General features: G+C 48.1%; 2 protein-coding genes across 9 annotated transcripts in view; one reads left to right on the plus strand and one right to left on the minus strand.

Moving 5' to 3' along the window:
• BRPF3 (bromodomain and PHD finger containing 3) overlaps positions 1-6,589 on the plus strand; it is a 33,884-nt gene extending 27,295 nt beyond the window's left edge. For 6 of the 7 annotated variants that reach the window (XM_008934274.2, XM_018079699.1, XM_018079700.1 and 3 more), the window contains 2 exons: positions 1,534-1,688; positions 4,270-6,589. In XM_008934274.2, the coding sequence (XP_008932522.2) occupies positions 1,534-1,688; positions 4,270-4,453 (339 nt within the window). In that variant the 3' untranslated portion in view covers positions 4,454-6,589. Of the gene's footprint in view, positions 1-1,533; positions 1,689-4,269 lie in introns of those variants that run through there. The other variant, XR_001921569.2, reaches the window with a different exon arrangement.
• A 330-nt stretch (positions 6,590-6,919) lies between these two features.
• TBC1D22B (TBC1 domain family member 22B) lies at positions 6,920-21,742 on the minus strand. 2 transcript variants are annotated; one of them, XR_003916069.1, is made up of 13 exons: positions 17,783-21,742; positions 16,547-16,857; positions 15,474-15,653; positions 14,902-14,972; positions 14,345-14,473; positions 13,847-13,912; positions 12,830-12,944; positions 10,822-10,928; positions 10,407-10,482; positions 9,959-10,086; positions 9,629-9,724; positions 7,721-9,139; positions 6,920-7,533 (listed from the first exon to the last, which is right to left on the minus strand). XR_003916069.1 is itself a non-coding variant. In XM_029962544.1 (12 exons), exons 1-12 carry the CDS (start codon positions 17,908-17,910, stop codon positions 9,011-9,013), a joined length of 1,536 nt encoding a protein of 511 aa, XP_029818404.1. In that variant the 5' UTR covers positions 17,911-21,742; the 3' UTR covers positions 6,920-9,010. The 2 variants fall into 2 exon arrangements, 1 of the variants encoding a protein (XP_029818404.1); XM_029962544.1 differs by having other exon boundaries at positions 6,920-9,139.
• Between the last annotated feature and the right edge of the window lie 2,324 nt (positions 21,743-24,066).

A 24,066-nucleotide genomic window follows, 5' to 3' on the forward strand; every position in this document is an offset into this window, starting at 1 on the left:
ATATGAGAATATATTCATGTGCATTTGCACCTAGTCCCTTGAACAATAGTTCCTTAATATTTATCTCTTTGGATGTTTTTCTATAAACATGAAATCCATAAACCTGTCTTCATTGAGCACCATACTTGTTTTCAAAGCAAAACATGGCATGCAGGTGTTGCTAGGAAGTGCCACTACCACTGCAGGCATTTCAGTGCTTGTTAAGTTGTCAACAGAGATTGCTGAAATGAGGATATGAGTAAGAACATGAGATAGGCTAACCATGTTTTGTTGTTTCTGCTGCTTTTAAATATATTTCTTGAGATATGGCTTTTCCTGCCATCTCTGCTTCATGTAATTTCCATGTGGCTGCAGCCATGCCCTTAAGTACCTTTCTGGTTCAGATGGCAAGGACAGACAGCTCTTGTGACTGCTGACAAATTGTAAGGGCTAAAAGAAAGTGGCCATCACAGAAATTAGAGGGGTCTCTACATCCAAGCAGCATTGCTGTGAGACTGGGCGTAAGCTGACACAGTGTGCAGGCCTGGCCGTGACTGAGCACAGTTCTGATGCCATCAAAAACGGCGGATTCTGCTGGAATTGTGACGCTCATCTATACTCTTACTCCAAGTGGGAGCTCAGAGGAGGGAACAGCTGTGCATCTGCTAGCCATCTTGGCCAACCAAAGCATTTTTAATTGTCTGTGTGGCTACAGCCAGAGTTAAACTGTGGTTTAGAATGCATTTAACCACTGAGACTGCCTCCAAAAAAGGCTTTTTTTTTTTTTTTAATAACAGCCTGTTGTGGTGGTAAAGTGTCCTTCATACTACAGATGGCCAATGTCAAAGCCAATCTACTTTTTCAAGACCTTAGGAGGCAAAGAAGAATAGATGGAGTATTGCATCCACCTTTTGCTGTTTTGTTCTCCTCCTGTGATCACATAGCACAATTTGGACACTGGGGAGAATTGATGCATCTGTTGTTACTTCTCTTCAAAATTACTATAGTCTGTGTTACCCTAGCTTGGTGAAGCCAGCACTGCTTGTCAACTCTCTCAGAATATTGGGCCTGATTTTAATCTAATAGCAGTGTAAATCTGAGCAATGCCACTCAAGTCAACTGGGTTGTTCCAGAATGGAGCTGTTGTGAAATCATGTTATGCCTGTGGAGTACAGCAGTCTTGTTACATTTATTGTATCATTTTGAAGTGAGGGAGGGAGATGTTTGCTGAACACAACAATACTGAGTTTGTACTGAATTACCAATTAGTGTAGATGCATCTACAGCCACACGGAACCACATATTTAGATCCTTTCACTTTTTTAAGATTGGATGCCTGACTTTCGAACTGACTGACTTCCCTTCTACAGGGGAAGGCTCGAGGACGAAGTTTTTTTAGAAAGAGCTACTGAAACATAACAAGCAATTTTGCTTACCATCCAAGGTAGACTTATTTGTCTAGCTTGGATAGACTGAAAGAACAGAAAAAAAAATGCCTTCTCTTCAGTACTTGAAAGGATTTTGTTCTTAAATATCCTTTCCCTGTTTCACTAGATAATCGACCCCAAGATGCCGCGTGAGGGTTTGCTTCACAATGGAGTCCCCATCCCTGTCCCGCCCATGGATGTGTTGAAGTTGGGGGAGCAGAGGCAGACAGAGGCAGGAGAAAAGCTCTTCCTTGTCCTTTTCTTTGACAACAAAAGAACCTGGTGAGTGTGTGCAGACAGGTCTGTGGTGAGTGCCGTTGCAGAGAAGGAAGATTTAACGTAATCTTTGAAATATGGGAGCACACAGGGATTATGATGATGATATTACGTGCAAATTGGAGAATTTGAACATGCAGCAGTCAAGAAGAGTCTAAATAAGGAAGACAGCCTGCTTTTCCCGGCCCAGTCACACAACATCTCACAGTTCCACAGTGAACAGTCCAGCATCCTACACTCAAGGGTCACATCACCAAGAAAATACTGAGGCACACTGAGAGTTAATTTGCAGCGAATTACAGAGAGCACTTGACTTTAAAACACTAGCAGACTAAGCAGCCTGTTCCAATGCTGCACAAAAGATTTGCCAGAAATTTCCAGGGTAACATTTTTAAAATGCTGAGTTTATTTCATATTTAGACTTGGCTGATTTTTCAGAGGTGCTAAGTACCTGCAGTTTTCAAATCAAGACCTTTGTTTAGGATGGAAAATGTAGGTGTAAGCATGTAGGTTCAAAGCATGTGAAATATCTCAAGGCCTTTGTTGTTCTGCTTCAGACAGACTGAATCTGCTGATTTTAGCATTAATTGCCAACCATGCTCACATGGTAACAATAAACCACCCAGATGTAATAAGTCATAAACAAGTGAAGTGCCTTAAAAATACTAAAAGGACTCTGAAATCTGTGCATGAAACAATGGGAAACTTGTAAAATTGGAGAATTATACTGGAAGAGGAAGAGGTGACAGCCACATGCTGAGCCCACTGAATTTACCACATGGGAACATGAACCACGCAAATACGCTGTCACACACAGGAGTGTGCAGCTGGGATCACAGATTCAGAGAGCTTATACTGCAGATAGAGCAGATGCTGGACTGTTGGGATGCTGTGGGAACAGAAGATAGATGGGCTTACCTTTCCTTCTCCTGCTTTTATAAAATAATGTATCAGGAATTTAAAAAGAAGCCTTGTTTCAAGAGCCCTTCTCCTTAGTCTCCTGAGGAAGGTTTTTGCTGGCATTCCTGGAAGAGTAGTGAAGCATGAGATCAGGGAAGGGCCAGAGGCTGGAGGAAGGAGGTGAACATTGCCCAAAGGTGGTGTCAGGGCTGGAGGGAAGATACACTATTGGGAATAGAGCAGAGCCAAACACATAGTGGGGTAAAGCAGCAAGGGAGAGGGTTTCCCCTTACATTTTGGGGCTGCAGCAGTGTTTTATGCAATCTAAAGAGATGGAGACAAGGTGCAATGCAGGCAAAGGGAAAGTATATGCCATCTGCTTGGGAAGTTGAGAAGTATTTCTGTGTTCTCTGGGGAAAAGAGGTGTCAAGAGACAAACTCCTGAGGCTTTTTATTAGAACACTGCATTGTTTCACTGTTCCTGATTACCAGAACTAGTTGATACGGAGCATGTTCCTCAAAGAGGTACTAATGATTTTTAGCAGAAAATCAATGGCAGTGCCATGCTGTAGTCATCATTTTGAAAAACCTAAATCCAAGCTTGTAATTGAAACTGCCTTTCCAACAAAAATAAGCATTTCCTTGGTTTTGCCCTGCTCTTGTTGAATACAAGCTCTGCTGTATGTTTACACTCTTAAGTGGCCCCTTAGAGCCTTGTTTGTAGTTTGTGGGAAGATAAGGCACCTCAGGAAAGTCCTAAATTTCTACTGACTTCAATGATGTTGCAGAAGGGTCACAAACACTGAAATTGTCCCTCATCTTTGTGGTGAAGATAAGCTGAGCTGCCCTTCATCGCCCATGTTGGCTGGCTGGGAAATGCTTTGAACTGCGCTAGCAGTGGCTGAGGTTGAGTTCCTAGGGGCTGAACTTCATTAAGAGAGATAGGTGGCATGTTTCTCAGTGTACTGGTTAATCTGGATGAAATAAAAACCTGCTACAGACAAGGCATTTGCAATTTAAGTCATCCATTGGGGTTAGCCTGGGCTTTGGACATGTCAACTGGAAGTTGCCTGGTTTTGGGTGATACTCAGATAGTTGTACCCACCTAACCTCTAATGCTTACAGCTTCTTGGAACAAGACAGAACTTGCTTGGGGATAAAAACTTACTTTCCACCATGGAAGCCCCTGTATTATTTTCTGCTCTGTGGTACAGGGATTTCCAAGTTTCCCCTGTAGCTCCAAGGAGCATTGAAAGCCTTGAGTAAGGACTCCAAGGAGAGAGAAGACTGTGCTTGGAAGGCATTTTGGCTACAGGTGGTTCTTCTATGTCAAATGCAGGCATTTAAACATTTGTAGCATCATTGTGGGTGTTAATGATAAACAAATATATTACATAAGTGTAACTGCTCCTGGAGAGGCGATAACAGCCAGTGACTAATGGCTGCTGAGATATGTGGGGAAAGCTTGAGGAGCTGGAGTACTTGGCCATGTCCTGGAAACTCATGGGAGAATGTCCTTGGCCTGTAGCAGCCATGCAGTAGGAATGAGCCAGGTACAGTGAAGCAGTCGCACCCCTGCTGATTGCTCAGATATTGCAAGGGTGAGAGGCCTCCAGGTGTTTGCTCTTCTTTCCCCATTTTCCCTCTCGATACCCTTGGTGACAGGTCTTTGCACTCTCTACTGCAGGCAGTGGCTTCCACGTGACAAAGTCTATCCCCTTGGTGTTGATGACACAGTGGACAAGTTAAAGATGATGGAAGGACGAAAAACCAGCATCCGCAAGTCTGTGCAGGTGGCATATGACCGAGCCATGATCCACATGAGCCGAGTGCATGGAGACCATCCCTTCATTACATCCAGTTACCTGTAAAGGATTGGGGTGACTGGACCTCGTTTTCCCCCCAGACCTCGTGCTCACTGCATTGGCAGAGTGGACCATCTCATGCACTGACTGGCAGGGGAACACCGTTCCCGGCAGCTTTCAGCAGTCCTCAAAGTACCCTGAAATGTGCCAAAAAAAACTTGTCCAGCTTCTTTCTGAATGTGTCTGCTGAAGAGCTGGCAAGAGATGGAAATGTGTAGTCTGCAGGGCTGGGAGTAAGGTAGTTAGCAAAAGCTGACGGGTGATAGGAGCCAAGGTGAGTTGATGCAGTGAGCAGAGTGCAGCACTTGGATGTTTGGACCTCATGCACCCTCCCTTGCCCCTGCCTCCCCTGTGCTGCCAGGGTTTGTAAGTCGTCAGCTAGCCTGGAGTAGTTCCTGGGAACCTGCCACCACTGTAACAGAACCAGGATCCTTTACGGAAATCCCAACTTGACTTTCTTGTGCCAAATTTACCCAAACCATCATTGGCCTTTTCATTTTTCTTTAAATGATATTGTCCTATCATATAAAAAACCCCACAAAATCATAGCTGGGAGTTCACATTATGATTTTCCTGCCTATGTACATAGTGTTTTCATGTTTAGATTTCTCTCATTGCCTTTAGAAAAGCTTGAGATATATTGATGACCTTTCCCCCCCTTGCTGCACACAGTTACATGCACAGATGCACAGAGCTTTAAAGATGAAAAGCAGATTACCTGATCTGTGTGTATATGTATGTCCTAGAAATTTATTTTGTATCTGTGAATCTGCTGTTACATTTTATATCATGACTGTGCAGTACAGAATCTAAGCAAGGATAACTTCCTTTTTTTTAAGAAGTAAAAGTAATTTTGAAGGTGTCTAAGTAGAGTTGAAGCAGCTCTGCAGGTACTGAGGTTGATCAGGGTTGGAGGGAGATACATCTTTTGTGTTGGTTTATGCACATTTGGTGTAAGGCTCCTCTTCCTTTCTTCTCTCTTTTCTGTCTCTTTAATGTTTTCTTCTGATGCAGTTCGGGTTGAAACCAAGTGCTAACGAAAGCACACAACCATTTTGCCATTTCCCCTTCTCCCATGCAGACATATCCTTTCCTTGGTGTGTGGGTCTCCAGCGTTGTCATTCATCCAAAGCCAAGTAAACCCAGCTCTGCAGACAATCCCTGTTGTTTTGTGTTTGCATTGCAAAACACAGGGACAAACTGATGTCTGGAAACTTGATGGCAAAATCTTTTCTGTTAGCCAAGGACTTTATGATTTCTCTGATCTGTTCTGTTGCTTATCTCTTTTTGCTTTCCCATTTTCAAGAACCAAAGGTGCAAAGTAAGATTGTAGATTGAATATCACTTTGCTTTTTAACTCAATATTTTTAAATTATTTTTAACCTTTTCATACTAAAGAGAATGATAATGAATAGTGGGGAGTAATCACTGCCATTTCTATTTGGTCTACTTTTTTAAAATGCCACTTCTTATACACTGGGGCATGGAACCACATTTGAAGGAATTTTAAGATTCCTGCAACATATAGAGGTAGGACATAGGTTTGTAAAAATACTTATAGTGATAATAACACCTATGGAGTGTGGCTAGGGAAGGATGTTGTGTATATAGTTGTAAAATGTTCTAAATTATTCAGACCTATTGTCACTATTCTTGAAGTCCTCAGTTGTGTTGCTGGGTCTTTTATATGCACACAGTGTAATTTATTTAAAGGAACATACACTTTTCTAGGTGGTAGCTCAGCTGTGGACTTGTGACCTGTGTATATGCTTTAAGGTCTTGGGAGGTGGTTTTTTTTGTGTTTGTTTGGTTTGGTTTGATTTTTTGTTTTGTTTTGTTTTTTGTTTGTTTTTTTTTTTTAAATTACATTTTAGAATTTGAATTGGCTAATGTCCTGCTGTTGCTACGGAACCTAAATGTTACTGTCAGTCTGCTGTAAAGCACAGATTGCTCTATTTATTGTAGAAAGTGAGTTTATTTGATTTCTAGAATTGTTTATATCAGATGGTATAAGAAGGGTAATAAGAAAATCTATGCTTGTAAAGAAAAGAAAAACCTAATTTTACCTTCTATAATCTGACTGTCTGAGACTATATTTTCTCTCTGAGAAATAAATGTTCTAATGTATGAAAAAAACCAAAACGCTACCCTCAAGAAGTGTTCTTCCTTGCTAGTGTTGTCCTGAAATCTAGAACTTACTGTGATGGCTTTTAATCATCTCAGTTGTCCCAGATGCAGGCGGAAGGCCTGCGAAGAGCAGTGGGGAAGTGAAACACGAAGGGGTTTCTTGTCCTTGACCATCTCCTGGGGATGAGGTGACAGGGCTAGATGCTGCAGGGTGCGATCCCACCTTGAGCCCTGCACGGCAGCGTGCTGATGGGGAAGCTGGCTGAGAGCCCCGAAGAGATGGGAATTGGCAATCTGGGGCTTGAATCACATCTCTTGGTGATGCTGGACCAGGGACGGTGGGACTTGCCAGCAGATGGGATGTGGAGGCAGCAGGACAGACCCTGCAGCTGGGTTGATACCTGTCACGTGCCTGGGGAGAGTTTCTCATCTCAGCATGGCTCTTGCATTGTCTCTCTTCCCTGAGATGCACTTTTCCTTCCCTGCACAGGCTCATGTTCCTCCAGGCAGTGGTGCACTGCAAACACTTGCCTGACCCACACAGCTCAGTTGATGGTTGGAGTTGTGTTGATGTTTTTGCTGTTGGGTTGGGTGTTGGTGGGGTTTTTTTTGGTTCGTTTGGTTTTTTTCTTTTGTTTTTTAATTCATGTTCAACTAAGGACCACCGGGTCTGTTTCTCAGAGAAAACAACAAAAGGTACACACAGACAAATGCCTGAGAGAAACAACTCCAGGTTAGGAAAGTGATTTCTTGAGATACTGTTTGGAGTTTTATTGGCAACAAGGTTGTGCCTGTCACATGCTGGGCCCCTGCCTCGCTGCCCCCTGCTTTTTCTCCACTGGGAACAGAAATGGAAAGTAGAGGGACCAAGAGCCTCCGCACCAAGACAGCCCTCATGGCGCAGCAGGAGTGCTGGGAGAAACCCAAGGTGGCCCAGATTGGGCCTCCTGCCTAATGCCCTCCTACCCTCACGCCCTCCTGACTCCAGCCTTTCACACGTGGCAGATGGTTTCTGCCCATGGGAAGAAAATGGTGCATTAAAACATTCCCAGCCTGCCTGATTTAAAAGCAGATGCAGAAAGGCCAGCCAGATCCTTTTGCCATTCCTGGGAGGCTGTGTCCACAGAGTTGGACAGCGTCAGGGACAGCCAGTGCTGGATCCAGGATTATTCCTCCCTGTAGAGTCCTGCCAGCCAGCACTGGCAGGTCTCCACCCTGCAGTGCTCAGAGAGGCACTTGCCAGCAGCTGATGAGCCTGGATACCCTGTTTCTTGGACACAGCTCTGCCCTGCTTCCTGCTGGGAGCTCCCATCTCCTCTAACCACCCAAATTCTGTCTATAGGGGATGCCTTGAGATCTGTATTTCTATGGCACCTCTTCCTGGCAGACCCAACACTGCAAGCACATACTGGGACAGACATTACCTGCAGGTCTGAAACACCCCCCCACCTCCAGAGTGGTCCAAAAGCCCTGTGACACCACAGTCAGGCATCCTTCTCGGGCATGGAGAGGATGGGGAGAACAAGGGGTGCACATTATAAATATAAAATCTGCTACAAAGAGAAGACATATATTGTACATCTTTGACCCATATACACAAGAACACAATATACACAGAACACCCCGGAGGAGTGGGGGCTTTTGGGAGATATTGCTCCCCTACCAGCCCCGCCCTGCACCTCCCCCACACACTGGAGGGGGCTGTACTCACAGAACATCAGTCACCAAAAGTTCCATCAAGCTGGCACGCATAATTCGAACTGTATGTGGATGGAGTGCTCATCGCCCCTGTCATGCCTGCCCTGCTGCCCTGGGGGAGAGGTAGGTGAAGAGGATGGAGAGAAGGAGAGAGGGCAGGCATGAGGGACTCTCTTGTGAACCCACAAAGTGCTTGGGGTCTCTGGACCCTCGGAGCGAAGGTAGGCCCTGAGAGAAACTTCTTGCCCTGCCACCCTCGTGGGGAAGGATTTTCCGGCCAGGCAGGTCTCTGATAAGGCATTTTCGTCTGGGAGATGGCGCAAACAGTGTCAGAAGAGAGAAAGGAGCAGATGGGGTAGCGCACGTGGTGCAGGTTAACGTGAGGCAGACAAGCCCAGGACAGGGAGTGGAGAGGACAGAAAGGCTGCATCTTCAGCTCCGGTTTATCTGTAAACCTTCCCTCCATGGTCTCCTCCAGCCCCTTAAGGCCTCCCTTCCTGGCTTGAGCCTCCAGCACGGTGTAAAATACTGACAGTCATCAAAATGGCACATCCAGGCGCATGGAGTGGCAGACAGGCACACGTTAAGAGTTAAGAGTTGATGTGAGCTCTGTACAGCAAGGATCAGCTCCCAGCTGGAGTGTCCAAGGACTTGGGATGACAAAAATGCCACAGTGATCAGATCGGGCCAGGACGACGGAGCGGGCATGGGAGAGAGGAGTGAGTCAAGTCTGGGCACCTATCGGCGGTAATGATTGGGGGCATCTGCAAACATGTACTTGAGTCTGTAGGCTTCAGCGAGCAGGAGTCCAATTTCTTCATTACCCCAGTGTATTGTGGGCAGGTTTTGTAACAACATCAGAAGGCCCTGAAAGAAGGGAAGATGCTTAGTTTGGAGAGGTTGAAGGCAGAGTGCAGATCCAGAGCAGGCTTGGGGGCGGAACGACCAGAGGGAGCAGCTCTGGTCACCACACTCATAGGTCTGAAAGGCTCAGAGACAGCATTAAGACGTGCTTGTGTCTAGATTTGAATCACTGAAGCACCTCAGATGCCTCCAAGCCCCTTCAGGTAAAGGGTGCTATTATAGGCTTACAGCTGGACACAGGAAGGCAATCACTTCATGTGATCAGAGCTCAGGTGCGGGGAAGAGCTGGTATGTGATGTTTGAACTGTCCAACAGCTCAGTTCTCTGTCCTTACCACTGAGGCTCAAAAGTTACTTTTAAGGAAAGCTCCTGAGACCAGATGATCTTGGAGTCAGCTCTGAGATGACAGCTGACTGTCCACATTGGGCTCCCAATTAGAGCATTTCCCTCTCCTTTACCCCCATGAAATTATCCTCAACCTCAGTGTCTTACATGGAAGTCTTCCTCATCTAGGATCTCCTTCCGCCACTTGATCAAGAAGGCAGCGCAGACATACAGGTGGAAATGTGAGAATCCTTCTGGTTCCGACTGTGGAGAGCAAAACTCTGGGTCAGCTCCTCCAGCATCATCTGGAGAATGACTTCCCTGGATAATGTCCTACTGGGTCACCCATCACCCAACTCACTATAAATGTCCTGGGGCCACACTGCTTTGTTTCCCTCATCTCCCCAGCTGGTGCCAGAAGACCTCTGTCCTCTCATGTACAGGGAATTGGCCCCACAGTGACATGCCCAGCAGGAAAGTCAGTGGAAACCTGTGTACCTGGTAGGTATCCCAGAGGCGGATGGTACAGCGAAGAGGCAGCTCCCTCATAAGAAGGTTGTTCATCCAGCGAAAGGCAAACTGCAGGTATTCGACCTCGTACTTCCTAAAGTGATTATGTACCTGCTCTGAAACAGCACATTTCACTTACACACCTGGGGACCACAGTGCCCCAGTTCCTGCACACTGCTCCGAACACACTGGTTTTCACCCACTTCCAGGCTGAGACCTTTTTCTCCCAAACTCCTCCACTCCTCACCCTGTGCTACCCAGCCAGCAAATCCTGTCACCAGGAAGTTTCTGGTTGACCCCACCCTACCATGCTTCCATACATGTTGTAAGCAAGTGTCTACCCCTGCCCTACTTACAAAGAGAGTACTACTTAAAAAGAAGGCCTCCTGCTGTTATGACAAAAGAGCCAACATGATCAGGTTCCCCTGTCACCTACCATCGATCCGGCTGACTAGCTCCTCTAGAGCTTTGACTTTCTTCTGGATCCCTGGCTGTGCAAAGGTGTAGTTGTCCTGTGGGGAGAGGCCACAAGTCAGAAGCAGCAGCTTTAACAACAGCTAGAAACGATCAGAACCAGATCACCACCAGTTCGACAGGGAGATGAGACTGTCATGATCCAAGGAGACATGGCTCTTGAGCACCAGGATCACCTGCCTACTGTGAAGTCCCTAGTCAGGACAGTGCCATCAGCATCCATCTCCCCAGGATTTTACTAATGGATTTAGCTCAGTGAAGTAGCAAAATCTCCCTAATGCCAGAACGTGCAGAACACTCACCCAGACAGGGAGAGAAGACAACCACACTGCTACCCCAGCAAGGGAAGAGAAATCTCCATGGTCCCAGAGGCTCACCTGTATCCCATCCAGCAGCTTGCTCATGCACCAAAAGCTATCAGCTTCGATGCTCCGCAAAACATCCTGCGACAGGTTTGTCACATCAAAGTTTTCCACATCCTCCTCTGCAAAACAGAGAGCGAAGAGCATCAGGAAGATGGGGGACACCAGGCAGCGCGTGGGACAAACAGAGGGGCTTTATCAAGCCAAAGCATTGCAAGAGGACTACAACACTCTGTGCATGCGAGAGGTGTGCTTGGCACTGATCGCAGTACCCATGCACTGACCTACTTCTCCAACTCAGGTGAAAGGCTAAGAATCCCAAAAGACTTGTCAGCCATGACCTGAACCCAGCCCAGCTCCCCAGGGAACTGTGGGAGGGATCCCACAGCACTGTCGTTTTTGTCATTCCTTCTGGAGTGAGGGCTAGGGAGCAGGCAGCCACCAAGACAGTTTGTGACCAAAAGGCTGGTTTTTAAATCGCAGGCTCTGGGGACATAAGGGTGATGCATGATGTTGCTTGGCCAAATTCTATTCAACGGGTCTCACGCAGAGGATTTTCTCCAACACAAGTTTCAGAGATAGCTGGAAAAAGGAAGGTCACATCCACAGAGCAAGCTTCAATCAGGGGTGAAAACAGCCTTGGAAGATGGTGAGAAGCATGACCCCAGCAAAGTGATGGACAGGGCCAACGCAGCATGAACTCTGATGCCACATGCAGAGAGAGTTAAGCCATGACAATCAACATGGAACAGGAATGCAAGAAGTCACACCAGGTACCCACAGGCAGCTCTGATGCTTCAGACCAGTTCCCTTCTTACATAGGTAACTCACTGTGCACAGCTCTACTGCTAACCCAATAAATCAATCCTGAGCCTCCATGAGGACTATGTGCCATCGATGCTGCTCAAGCAATAAGGCACAGGAGAGGCCACTCAAAGAGAACCCGTTCAGACCTGAAATGCTCTTGACCTCCCACAAAAGGGAATTCACTCCAGCTGGTAGCATTTTGTGCCTTCTCCTTCAGGCTGCAAGGAGCAACAGCATTTCCTAAGGATCGGTCCTGAGCACACTGACTGTCACAGTGGAAAGTAAGGTGGCTTACCTCTTCACAATATCCTCAGAAGAGGCAGATCAGTACTAGTTTACAAAGCCTTAGCTTGATAGTGGAAGGCTTTCACCAACTTCAACATGTTTTGGATCAAACCTTAAAAATATTTGTTCAATGGGATTTCTGTCCCATTGTATAGGACAGTCATACAATGGGACAGAATGTATGACTCTATGAATGTATGACTGTATTAGTCATACAGTCCTATACATTCCTGTTTCCTTCTATTTACAGTGAAAACTAAGAGCCTTTGAACATAGGGATTACGACATCCCAGCATTAACATCAACTCCAAAACACAGCTAGAGATGGAGAAAGAACAAAAACGCTATGGGTGGAGAGGACTTGATCTCCATCTAAAAGCCACAGGCTGACAAGAAATCCAAAAGCAGCAGGAAGAAGTCAGTTCGCTTTCTGAATCTCTCAGCTTGAGAAACACACCTGTACTAGCAGCAAGGGACAGGAATCCTTACTTAAATAGCTTATTTTACATTCTCAGCAGGGTCTCTTTATACTTCACTCATTCCTCCTAGAGCAAGAACTGTCTCCAAGTCCAAGCTTTGAGAGCAAGACCCTCCTGCAACTCTGTATACCAGGGCTTTGCCTAAACTCCCTCAGTGCCTAAAAGACCCCATTCTCCTCCAAACTGTAATGTTGTTAAGCACATTCAAATGCAAACCCACTTTTAGCACTTTAACTTCTGTGGGGCTCAGCAAGATTATCAAACTGAAGCCAATTCAACCAGGAAGTAGAGATACAGTAAGAGGTCAAGATGCATCTCCAACCTGGCACAGGCACTCTGAAGGAAGAACACATCACCCCCTCCTCCTGCAAGACAAGTCCTCCTCATGCCAGCATTTCACACCATTTCAAACACCATCGTCAAGAGTGCTTCAAGCAGCAAATGTAACTTACCAACATGCTCAGAGAGGAACACAACAAAGAATGGAGTGACCAGGTCATTGATTCCCTGTACATAGCCGCTGGCTGGGTGTCGAATGGCCCAGATAAACAGGATTCTTTCAAAAATCTAGGGAAGAACGAGGGAAAGCATGTACCTGCATTAGCCATGCACAAAGCAAAGGCAGAAAAGCATAACTGCTAAGCTCAGGTAGTGGAGACCATGCACTGACAGGCTTTTCTATAGCAATACAGGTAATGTAAAAAGCATAAAAGTCCCAGGAGAGACTTCTGTATGATCCACAGATCCCCCACATATTCCAGCCCGCTCTCAGTGAACAGGACAGTCCAGTCGAGACTCCTCATCAAAGCCGCTGCCTGAGGAAAAGCAGACTCAACTTTTCAAGAACCACATTGCTTAATATCCACAAGACAGGGCTGCCTCTTATCAGAGCAGCATGCTTTGCTGAACATCAGGTGGAAAGCTAAGTATTAGCACAGTACTCCCAGCAAAACATCACAGATTGGGATAGTTCCCAAAGAGTAGTCTCCCCCACAACAACCAACGTGCTATTCCCAAATTGCCCCATCCTCACGGACACCATGCTCTGACACACCGCATGTGCACACTGGGCTTGTTTCCAAAGAGGACAGGGGCTCTCTTGGCCATCTCTCAAACCTGTCCCCGGCTGGGTTGCTCACATACCACTTTGCACAAAAAACGTTTCAAAGTAAAACAGAACTATCTCCTCTTCGGGTTCAAATGCCTCCAATTTGTCTCAAAACAAAAGCTTCAGGTCTTTTACCAACTCTTGGCTACATCTTGCCACAGAAGAGATGATGTCATAACCCTCGAGCTCCAAGTCTTTCAGAAATATGGGACAAGACCAGACGGTTTCAGCAGGTACTTGCATCAGGAGCTGTGACCCAGGGAAGTTTCCCCACAAAGCTAACTCACTAGTAGAAATGCTTGTCTAACTCCACACACACGCCCCACGGCAAATGTGGAGCAGGAGCTTCACTTCCCCTTACCTCCTGGACGAGTGGCTGCTGGAAGAGGGGAATGAGTGGATTGGTCCTTGGAATGTCAATGTGGATCTGGAAAAGAGGGTGGGTTACACACACCAACTGTGCTTTCTGGGGCCACAATAACTCATCACAGGTTAAAGCGCCTCAGCATCCCACCAAGCGAGAGTTGCACCTGCTGAGAAGCACAGTGAGGGCTAGAGATGACAGCTGTACCGAGAAAATCATCTACAGTTTTATCTCCAGTCTCCTATGCTCAGGTGCAGGCAGGTGGCCAGAGCTGGGAAAGAGTTTGGGTCTGAAATTTATTATTAGATCATTTTCGGGAAAGCTTAAACTAACAAGGACAGAAACATGGTGCTTTTTACCCAAGGAGAGGACTCCTATGAGCTACAGCTAGAGAAAGTTCTAGCATCACCCTAACCACATGGACAAGCAGCGGCAACAGAGAGGAAAGGGACATAACCAAGGCAGAAAGATGGACAGCTGGCAGAGGATTCATACCTGTCGGTAGGTGTCTTGATGGTGCTCCTCATTCCGGGAATCGTAATACTGCTGAATGAAGCCAAAGTACTCCTCCCGCTTGCGCTGCAAAGTCAGCTTTCGACGCTCCGAGTTTGCAGGAAGATAGCCCTGCACCGGGAAAACCCATATCAGGGCAGACCCTGTTCCTGACCACAAACCATCCCTTGAAATCCTACCAGTCAGCTGTGCACCCAGAAATATCAGGTACACAAAATCAGGAGCTGGGGAAAGAGCTTTCATGGCATTTGGCTTTCTGAGCCTGACGTCTTCATGGATCTTGGAGGAACCCAACTTCATTGGATTCACTTTCCCTCGTGAGAGTGAACCGCATATTTCCCCACACCAGTCTGGGCTTTGAGCTCAAAGAAGATGTAGCAATAACACTCCCCAATCAAAAACACCCTAGAGCTCGCCTGTGGACCGGGCACAGATAAAACACGAGCAAAGCTGGTTATGGGACACATGAAGGTCTAGGAGCAGGTCTCTGGCTCAGCACAATCCCCCCAGACTCCTGTGTCAGAGCTCCAAGTACTTACTGAGAGGAGACGCCATGTCACAGGCCGGACCTCTCTAGGTACACCAGGCCAGCTGCATTTTCTCAGCTCATCTGCAAACGGACAGTGGTGGCAATGGATTAGATCCTAGGCACGTCCAGGCACCACTGTACCTAGAAGGAGAGGAAAGCCCAGTCTGCTCCTGCAGGCTCTGGAGACATTGAGCCACCAGGAAGGTTCCCACACTAGCAATGACTGGGCATGTGGTTCTGCTGCAAGGGGAGTAGAGATGATTTCAGCTTAGCTCGGGCACAGAACTGGTAGCTGCAGGGGCCCCAGTGGGCCAGAACCTCAGTTCTTGTGCAGAGTCCAACAACCCCCAGTGATCCCAACCATCATATACAAGATGGAGAATGATAAGGAACACAGAGGAAGTGGCTGGGGCACATTATCATCTGCCAACAGAGTGATTTGTGCAACCATCCCACTTGGTGCAACTGCAGGTAGTCATTTTTTCCACTCTGAAGCAGAGCCAATTACAACTTGATAGAGGCAGCAGGCCCCCTCTGCCTTCCCCTTCCCACCCAGAGGCACCCTCATTTTCCCACACTTACCCAGGTCTGTGTTGTGACTGGAAAGGAGCTGTCGAAACTTCTCCAGCCGCGTTTTCTCCCTCACAGTCATGGGGGGAGCACCAGAAGCATTTTGGTCAGAGATTCGGGCAACAAGTGGAATGACAGGTCGAAGGGGAAGGGACTGCTGCTTCTGAAGGGGGGTCCGCACACAGGCCTCCTCTGCAAGGACCAGATGCTGCACTGAGGTGATTGGAAGGAGATTGCACCTCTCCAACCCTTCCTCACTCTTCTAGCCACTCTCAGAGACCTGCCACTGCAGATTTTGCCCCTCTCTTCCCCAGCACCAGTAAACAGCGTCATTGGCCCACTCCAATGGATCGGCTGGTTCACAGGCATCTGCTGCAGCTCTTCCATCGCTTCCCCCCATTTCTCCTTCCCTTTCTTCCTCCTGCATCCAGACACCCGGTTGCAAGCGGATCAGACTTCCCTCTGCACATGGGAAACCATGGCAGGACACAGGTGACAAGGCAGAAGCAGCTGTGGGAATTCCAGAACTGACCATCAGATCTGCTCTGCTCTCCACTGATCTAAATAGCAACAAAGCTAATTGCTAGTGCAGAGAGAGGAGGCAATGGGCTGCCAGCGCCACCTTCTGGGTTACTTTCACTGCACAGGTAGACAAGGCAGAGTGAGCAGGGGCTGATGCTGCCCAATTCCCTGCCCAAGCTGTATCGACCTGGTGTCAACAGGACCTCATCCAGATCTTTACTAAGAGCAGCACACTCTAGGCCACAAAGGAAGCAGACAGTGAGCAAGCCCAAGCAAGAACTTAACAGATCTCCAAACTCCCTTAGCACCCAGAACATGGGATACTCTTGGACAGACATGCCTGTAGCAGGATACTGAGAAGCAGAGGACACTGAAACATTAAGACTAGGCCACTAAAAATGCTTGGAGTACAGGATACTACAAGGAAGAAAAAGCCTCTGTTATGCTTACAGGCTGTGTCACAGCCTCTTGCCCATACCCTGTGAGTAGCAATAAGCACTTGAGTTCAGTGGTCAAGTAGGAGAGCACTAGAGCAGGAGGCTGCCCCTGAAGACAGCTCTTACCAGAAGTCCTGGAGAGCTGGGCCTCACTGCTGGACTTGATGACCTTGCAGTTGGTGGGCATGTCACCGAGAGTAGACTGGGCCCGCTCAGGTTTAACCCGCAGCTTGCTGTGGTTCTCTAAAACCTGGGCTGCTGTGGCCTTGGCCACTTTAGAGTTCAGAGTTTGCAAAGAGGAAGAGGAGGAAGAGAAGTCATCTTCGTCATCACCGATGTCCCAGGCGTCGCTGGTACTGCGGGCAAACTCATGAAAGCTGGAGGCCTTCTTGTTTTTCATAGGCAATGCGCCGGCCTTGGAGCGGTCCTTGACAAAGCTGCGAGCCAGAGAGGAATAGTATCAGAGCCATGCCGTTACATGAGTCCATTTTGTCTCCTTTCCCCACATCCTGGCTCCAATCAGCCAATCCCTTTATCCAATTTCCCTGTTCCTCCTCCCAGACCTAAGGAATATATTAAGTCTGTCTGGGCTGCCCACTGGAGGCAGAACTTGAGCTGCTCTGACAGCAGTCACGGAGGCCACAGTGGCAGCAGACATCTGGAGAGAAGCCAGGCTTCCCGGCTCAAAAGGGCAAATACAATTCCTCCAGCTTTGCCTTCCTCCACCCTACAGAAAACAGGTACAAAAAAAAGTCTTGCAACCTGGAGAGAGGCATGTCAGAGGTTAGACAGAGCAGGTCTGCTCCCGTGGACAGTCCCAATACAGCTGTGATCGTTCCCAGTAGCCAGATCAGCCTGGTTCTTTCCTCAGGCGCAGGAGGAGCCTTTGCATTTACTTTTAAGCTACAAGAGTCAAAGTCCACCACCTGAAGCAGGGAACTTTCACCACTACACAGCACGAGATGGGGATAAGGAGCCAGTTCAGATCAGTTCTGACTTTTCATGCCAATAACGGTGCTGCGGTTCTCCAGTCTTGTAGCTGCTGGGCAGCTTTACCTCCCTTTCCCTTAATTCTTCCAGCTCCAAAGAGCAGAAGAATCAGACACCGCTGCTAAAAAAAAAAAAAGGTCTGTCTCCTTTGATGGGGCTGTTACTGTACGGATTTCTGGCCATAAAGGGCACAGCAAATAAGCTTTCCGTGCAAGCTTTCATAGCACTCGAGACAGCACAGCACCCCACTGTTGTCCCTCTTTGCTGCAATATCACAATGCCAGGGATGCTAGAGACCTCCACCTACTGCAGAACTACAGCCAAAAACCTGCAAAGTCTTGTGGCCTGCATCTTCAGGAGATAAACACTTACTTTTTGGTGAGCTGGGAATCCAGGGGAGGATGCTGTGCTCCATAGACAGGTTGAATGCTGCAGGAAGGGGAAAGAAAAAAAAAACAAACCCAAGACACTACAAAAAGAGGTCCCACGAATAATCTCATCTTAGGCTGGGGTCACAATTCTTGTCTGCTCTCAGGAGCTGAATATAAGACCAAAAGTAACTTCAAAAACCTTCTAACTTAAAAGCCTTAGATCCAAAGTCCCACATTCAGATACAGATCTGTTCTTTGCAGCAGCAAAGAGAAGCCTTGTTTAAACTCTGAGGCCCTTTCCAGTCTGAACTGGGATTTTAGATCTGCTCTTTTCTGCGCCATCGATTCACTCCAAGTGACCACGTGTCTCAGTCTCCCTGCTGATGTTCACTCTCTTTTCCATTGAGGGGACTTCCAGTTTTGGGAATTTACCTTTCCAAGGCCTGTGGGACAGGGAAGGACAGTGACACTGGGGATCCTCCACAAATACACTTGAGGGTTTGAACCCCATGCTGGCTCTCAGGATCATAGCCTACGCTAGGGCATTGGAATGTCTGGTACAGTATGTGGTTTGACTCGGGTCCAAATCCCAGCTTAATCAACTACTTCCTATGTGGCCTGAAATGAGTCACCACAACTCAGTTCCTTGGCTCCCCATTCTGTGGAGTGGGGCTAATGGAACAGGAGCCTGAGGGCTCCACACACTGCATGGGGAACATCACCTCAGAGAGGAGCTACTAGACAAGTGCTAATCGCTGGTTTTGCAGACTCTGGATGTGAGACAGGGATTCTGAGTTATTACCTCCATTTGGGCAACTATTCACAGCCACCTCACCCTGGAAAACCATCTCTGAAAAACAAGTCCCGCGACCCACGGCAAAGACAAAGGCCCATTCTGAGCTGGTACACAAGAAACAAGTTCCTCGTGGGTCAATAGAGCTGGTCTGGTTTCTAGGAGCTGCAGATGGTGCCTGGCAGTAAAACGAGCAGAGCCCCGCCGTGTAGGAGAGGGATGGCAGCCTGGTACAGCTGGAAAGCACGCTGGGAACCAGATGATGAGGAGGAGGCAGAAGCAACAGGTCCAGCTGGCACGGAAGAGATGCAGAGATCCAGGGCAGAGACTGGAAACAACCACAGCATAGAGAGATCCTGGCAGAGTAGCCCAGCAAGGAGTGGGCTCACCACTGCAGCACCTGTCCCTCATGGCTGGAAGTGCTGAAAAGGCTGTGTTTACCCACTAACAGGGTGGTAGGATAGAGTGTGATGACTAATGAGCATCCAGAAGTCAGCACAGCTATTAAGCAGAGGCACCTCCATGGATGGCCACAGCAAGCAGATAATCAGGAGTAAGAAAAACAACCCCTCCAGATCAGCATTGTTTCCCAATGACTTGTGGCAGCTCCTTGCAGAAAAGGAGCCAGCAGAGCCTTTCCCATAACCAGTACCAAACTCGCACTGTCTCGCGATAGCCAGGACATCGCTGCTCTTCGCTGCGCTGAGACCCACAGGCTGCCAATGGGCAACTGCTTTGATTTGCCTGCAAAGGCCTGAACTTCACGAGACCAATGAATGATGCACGTTAGAGAGAGAGGAGGGGATGTGACAGCCAGTGCTGGGTGAGGAAACTCTTTCCTGGGGTTCTGAAGCAATCGGCCAATGGCTGATATAATGGCAGAGGGTCCCACCTCCAAAACAGTTTTTTAAAGACTCAGAGCCCAGACACTCCCAAACAAAGAATCTTGTGCTGATCTAAGCTGACACTGTGCTCCCAGACTGACTGAACTCCCCCATTCAGTCTCAGTTTAAGTTCTTTGGGACAGGCTCTTTGTTACCTGAATGTTCAGCATCTGGTACAATGGATGACTAACGGTGTACGGTACAATGGCTGTGCTACCTGTGTTATACTGCTCACGAGATCATCACAGGGTGTGGGTTATTGACACTGCAACAGAAAGCATATCCATGAAACTTCAGTGCCCCTTTGGACACAGAACATATTTACTTCTAGCAGACTGTTTCTCCCCTTTTAGAACAGCATTTAAATAGCCCCAACCAGACACTGGCTGCCCATTTCTCCAAAGAGCAGGAAATAAACACCACATCACAGATGACAACACATTAGACCACCCTGCCAAAGCATCTTCAGGAAATCACTGGGGAGAGAATTTCCAATGCAAAAACTATAGGATAGCATTGGAAAGACAAAACAATATTTACCAGTTCTACCACCCTAAATTCAGAGGGATCAAAAGCACCAAATGAAAGCTAATACAACTGAGTGACCAAATGCACAAAGTGTCATGGAAAAGGAAGCTAACACAGCGTCCAAATCTCTACAGAGCCTTCTTTTGCCAGATTGTCAGGGTAAAGAAAGGAGAGAGCCAAGAATCTGTACGAGAAGGTCTCTCAAAGCTCAGACAAAAAAGAAGAAAGGAAGCTTCCTGTCTAGCGACCGTGGATGCAGCACATCCCACCTCCACCTTTTGTGGTCACGTTGCCCAAGACCTATCGGTAACTGTCCCTGGAAATAACCGGCACACAGGGTATTTGGGGATGGTAACACGGCTCCTGCACAGCCGGATATTTGCCAAGTAGGCAGTTAGGAGCAGGAGAGAACACTGCCAAAAACTCTACGATGGAGTGTATTGTCTAGGTAGGACCGGCTGCCTCCCAGACCGGTTCACCTGGTTTGAGCTTTCCAAGTCAAAGCTCAAAAGTCACCAAAGCAGAAGAGAGATGGTGCCCAAGACCATCAGCTGAGCGCACATCCAAGACCTTCAAATAAGAGACAGCAGCAATCAGGAGACAAAATAACCCAGGGAAAGCACAGCATTTTCCTCCCCCATGAGGAGCAGAGGAGGAACGCTGAGTGCTCCTTGCTTTCTCTTCACTTGCCACAGACCCGGATTGTCCAGCCAACCTGAAGGAGTCAGCACACTGACAGAGAGATGAGTGAAAGCACATTAGAAATATTTAAGTGGTCTAGCAGGATTTAAAGCCAACTAAGCGTTTTAGATTGTGTGTGTACCCTAGGAGGGGAAGGGCAGGATTCACATAAGGAAAACGAGAGCAAATGTGAAGAGCCCTCAGATGTGAAAAGCACCTGTGAGAGCCTTCACAGAGAGGCAGACCCCCTCTCCCCATGGCAGCCTTGCTCCCAAGACATTATAGGGAGCATCTACTTCCTCACCACCAGCCTCTTCTTCCTAAATACCACTCGAATCAGACATTTCACTTGTTTCTCCCATCCCTGGGTGAGCGTGCATGCCTCGACAGGAACCAGGACATCACAGCCAGAGGAACTGAGGGGAGGTGCAAACAGAGAGCCCCTCTAAGTTCTCCATCTTGAGTAAAGGTGTAGAAGAATTAACATCCTACGTAAGGAAGGATAATGGGGGGGTTACTGGCATTGGCAGGGGCACCCCTCTAGGACAGAGTTGCTGCCACTCAAAGTGATACCTCTAAGGACTTCAGGAAAGGATGAGCTTTCTTCGGAAAAAGGAAGCTGTGGAAAGGAAGATGGTCCAGTCCTGGCTCTGAGGCCACCCCAAAGGGGCCTTCAAGGCCCTGATCCCTCCATTCTGTTTCTCATGGGGCAGAGGAAGCACACAGGCGTCCCCACAGCCCCCACACAGCCTGCCTTGTCCTACAGATGAGTGAGCAGTTCTGATCCTACCCTTGTCTCTTAAACAGTAAGCCTTCCTCCGTCAAACTTTCTCTGCCCCATAGCCTGGGGTGCCCCTAGCATCTACCCCGTTAGAGGGGGGGAACCCTAGGTCCCCAGCCAGCTCCTCTGCCCTGCAGCCAGGATAGGAACGCCTGGTATCCCTCCAGCTTTGCAGGGAAGTACCGCAGGACCCTCAATCCCAGAGCCAGCGTGGGTGACAGCCCCTTCCCAAGGCAGAGGGACGGCTCCAGCTCCCCTTCCCGACATCCCCCAGCTGGGAGGGTGGGTGTTGCGGCCCGTGCACCCCTTCCCCGGGCTCACCTGCCCGGCAGCTTGGCGCTCCGTTTCCAGAACTGACGGCCGCTCTCCGCCCCATGGCGGAGGGAGGGGCGGGCCGGCCGGCCGCCGGCGCCAGCGAGCGCGGGAGCGAGCGACCCCCGGCCGGCCGGCCCCGGGCGCGGGCGGGGCGCGAAGCGGACGGGGCGCGGAGCGAGCGGCGGCCCCCGCAGGCCGCCTCAGAGCCGCCCGTCCGCAGCTCTCGGCGCGCCATCTTGACTCCGGGGCGGGCAAAGCACCGCCATTGGCCACTTCGGGCAAGGCATTGCAGATCGGCCAATCGCCAGCGGGCAAGGGAGTGACTGATGTGAGGGGCGGGCCTACTGCGCCGGAGGGGCGGGAGAGACCATCGCACGGCGGAGGAGGGGGGGGGCGGAAGGGGCCTAAGAGGGAGACCACCGCGGAATGACGCTTTGCTGATTATCGCTGGACGTCGCTGTCCCTGCGCGCCATTCGAATCACACGGGGAGGGGGGCATTTTAGCTTCAGTGAAGTGGCTGCTTCAGTCTGAAACAGAAGCTGTTTCTATTCAGACTTTTTTAATTAAAAAAAAAATTAAAAATTACTCCCAGAGAGTGAGCCATTTTCTTTTTTATTTATACTGCATATAGCCCATAATTAGTGCTCCAGATGGGAGTAAAGCCAGTCATATTATGACTATTATTCTCCACCCCTCTTACTCCCATCTGGAGAGCTAAATAATAATTAATAATGTGTAATTATGCAATTTGTCATTTAATTATGCAACTTACTGACCAAAAGTTTTAACACTGCCACCCCCTAAACAATACCAAACACCTATAGGAGAAAAGACTGCAAAAAATCCCACAAAAATAAGTGAAAAAAGCACATACAGAGCACAGAAAGAGTTAAAAAGCAAACTGCATTGAAAAAATTCAAAAAAGCCAAATTCAGGCTCCATCTGTGCCCAGATTTACCAAAACCACAACACCTGTAAAAGAGCATCTAATTCTGTCCCGGAGTCAATGCTCACCAGTACTCACCTGGCTCACCTCCCCTCTGGTCCCTATAGCCTCCTGGGCCAAGGGCTCTGCCTCATAAAAAAAAGAAAAACCAAACCAAAACAAAAAAAATCAATCCCTAAACCATCAAGTAAACATGGACCCAAAAGTCACATCTTCATGCTGACATCAGGTGATGACCCACCTTCTCGCTGTGCTCCTCTGGCCTTTTATGTTCAAATCTGCTTTACATCCTATCCCTCTGACACCGTAAAGAAATGATTTACCAAAGTCACCCGGACACACAGGGAGAACTGAAAGAGTCTCACATTTTTTTAGGCAAACCATCCAGGGTAACTGGCTGCAACCTGAGACTGCAGCCATAATCGCATGGAGTATCTGGGTGAACGAGAGAAAAACTAAATGGCACATCTGAAAACTCAGCGGATGCTTTCAGAGGTATTTAGAGGGCCTTTCCTGGACGCTGCTCTCCAACCCCAGGAAAGAAAGCTTTTGTGTGTCAGATACAGTTGATGGGCCTACCTGAGCAAAAGAACAACAGCTGTCTCCCCCAGGAAAGAAAGCTTAAGACCTCAGGATCTCCAGTGCAGGTGGTGGGCCACCTTGGACACTCTAAAGACAGAAAGAGCTTTATCTGCCTCAAGCCCTTTAGCCATCCTGAATTTAACTCAGAGAGGCAAACTGGGTGCTGCTTCTCCCAGAGCCTTTATACCTCCTGGTATTTGGATCCTCCCTTTTCCCCGTTCCTCAGGGGAAGGGAGGTAGGCGTGGCTAGGGGTATATTAGCCCCAGCCTTCGGGCAAGGAGCTCATTCACCAGCCAGGCTTCAAAGGATTAAGAGTTCTTCCTTTCTTTCAATTAATGGAGCCTCTCAAATTATTTCAGCATTATTAAACCACCAGCTTTGGCATCTAAAGAAGCAGACCTGTATGTGGCCGTGAAGAGGATTGCACTTGAATGCATGGTTTTTGAAGTTATTCCTTTTGTGTCTTGTGTTCAGGGATGATAAGATGCTTTTGTAATTTGCTCTTTTTTTTTTTTTTTCCCCCACTTTTTTTCTTTTTCGTAGGAGTGTTGCATCTTTTGGGATTTCCTGATCGTGTCAGCTGCAACTTGTCAGCTTTTCACAAGTGTTGTGCGGTCTTGAGGTGAAGCTACTGTGTTGAAGATGACTTCAGAAATCCAAGTTTTTGAGCAGTCAGTCAAGGGTTACAGCTCGGGGATGGAATGAGGGCTAGGGTCCCTGCCTCAGGGACCCTGTCTGTGCTGCCAGGAGAGAGAAAACCTTTGGGAAGCTGG

The sequence above is a fragment of the Manacus vitellinus genome, unplaced genomic scaffold, assembly GCF_001715985.3.
Source record: "Manacus vitellinus isolate BGI_N305 unplaced genomic scaffold, ASM171598v3 scaffold_47_pilon, whole genome shotgun sequence".
In the NCBI taxonomy this organism is placed as follows: Eukaryota; Metazoa; Chordata; class Aves; order Passeriformes; family Pipridae; genus Manacus; species Manacus vitellinus.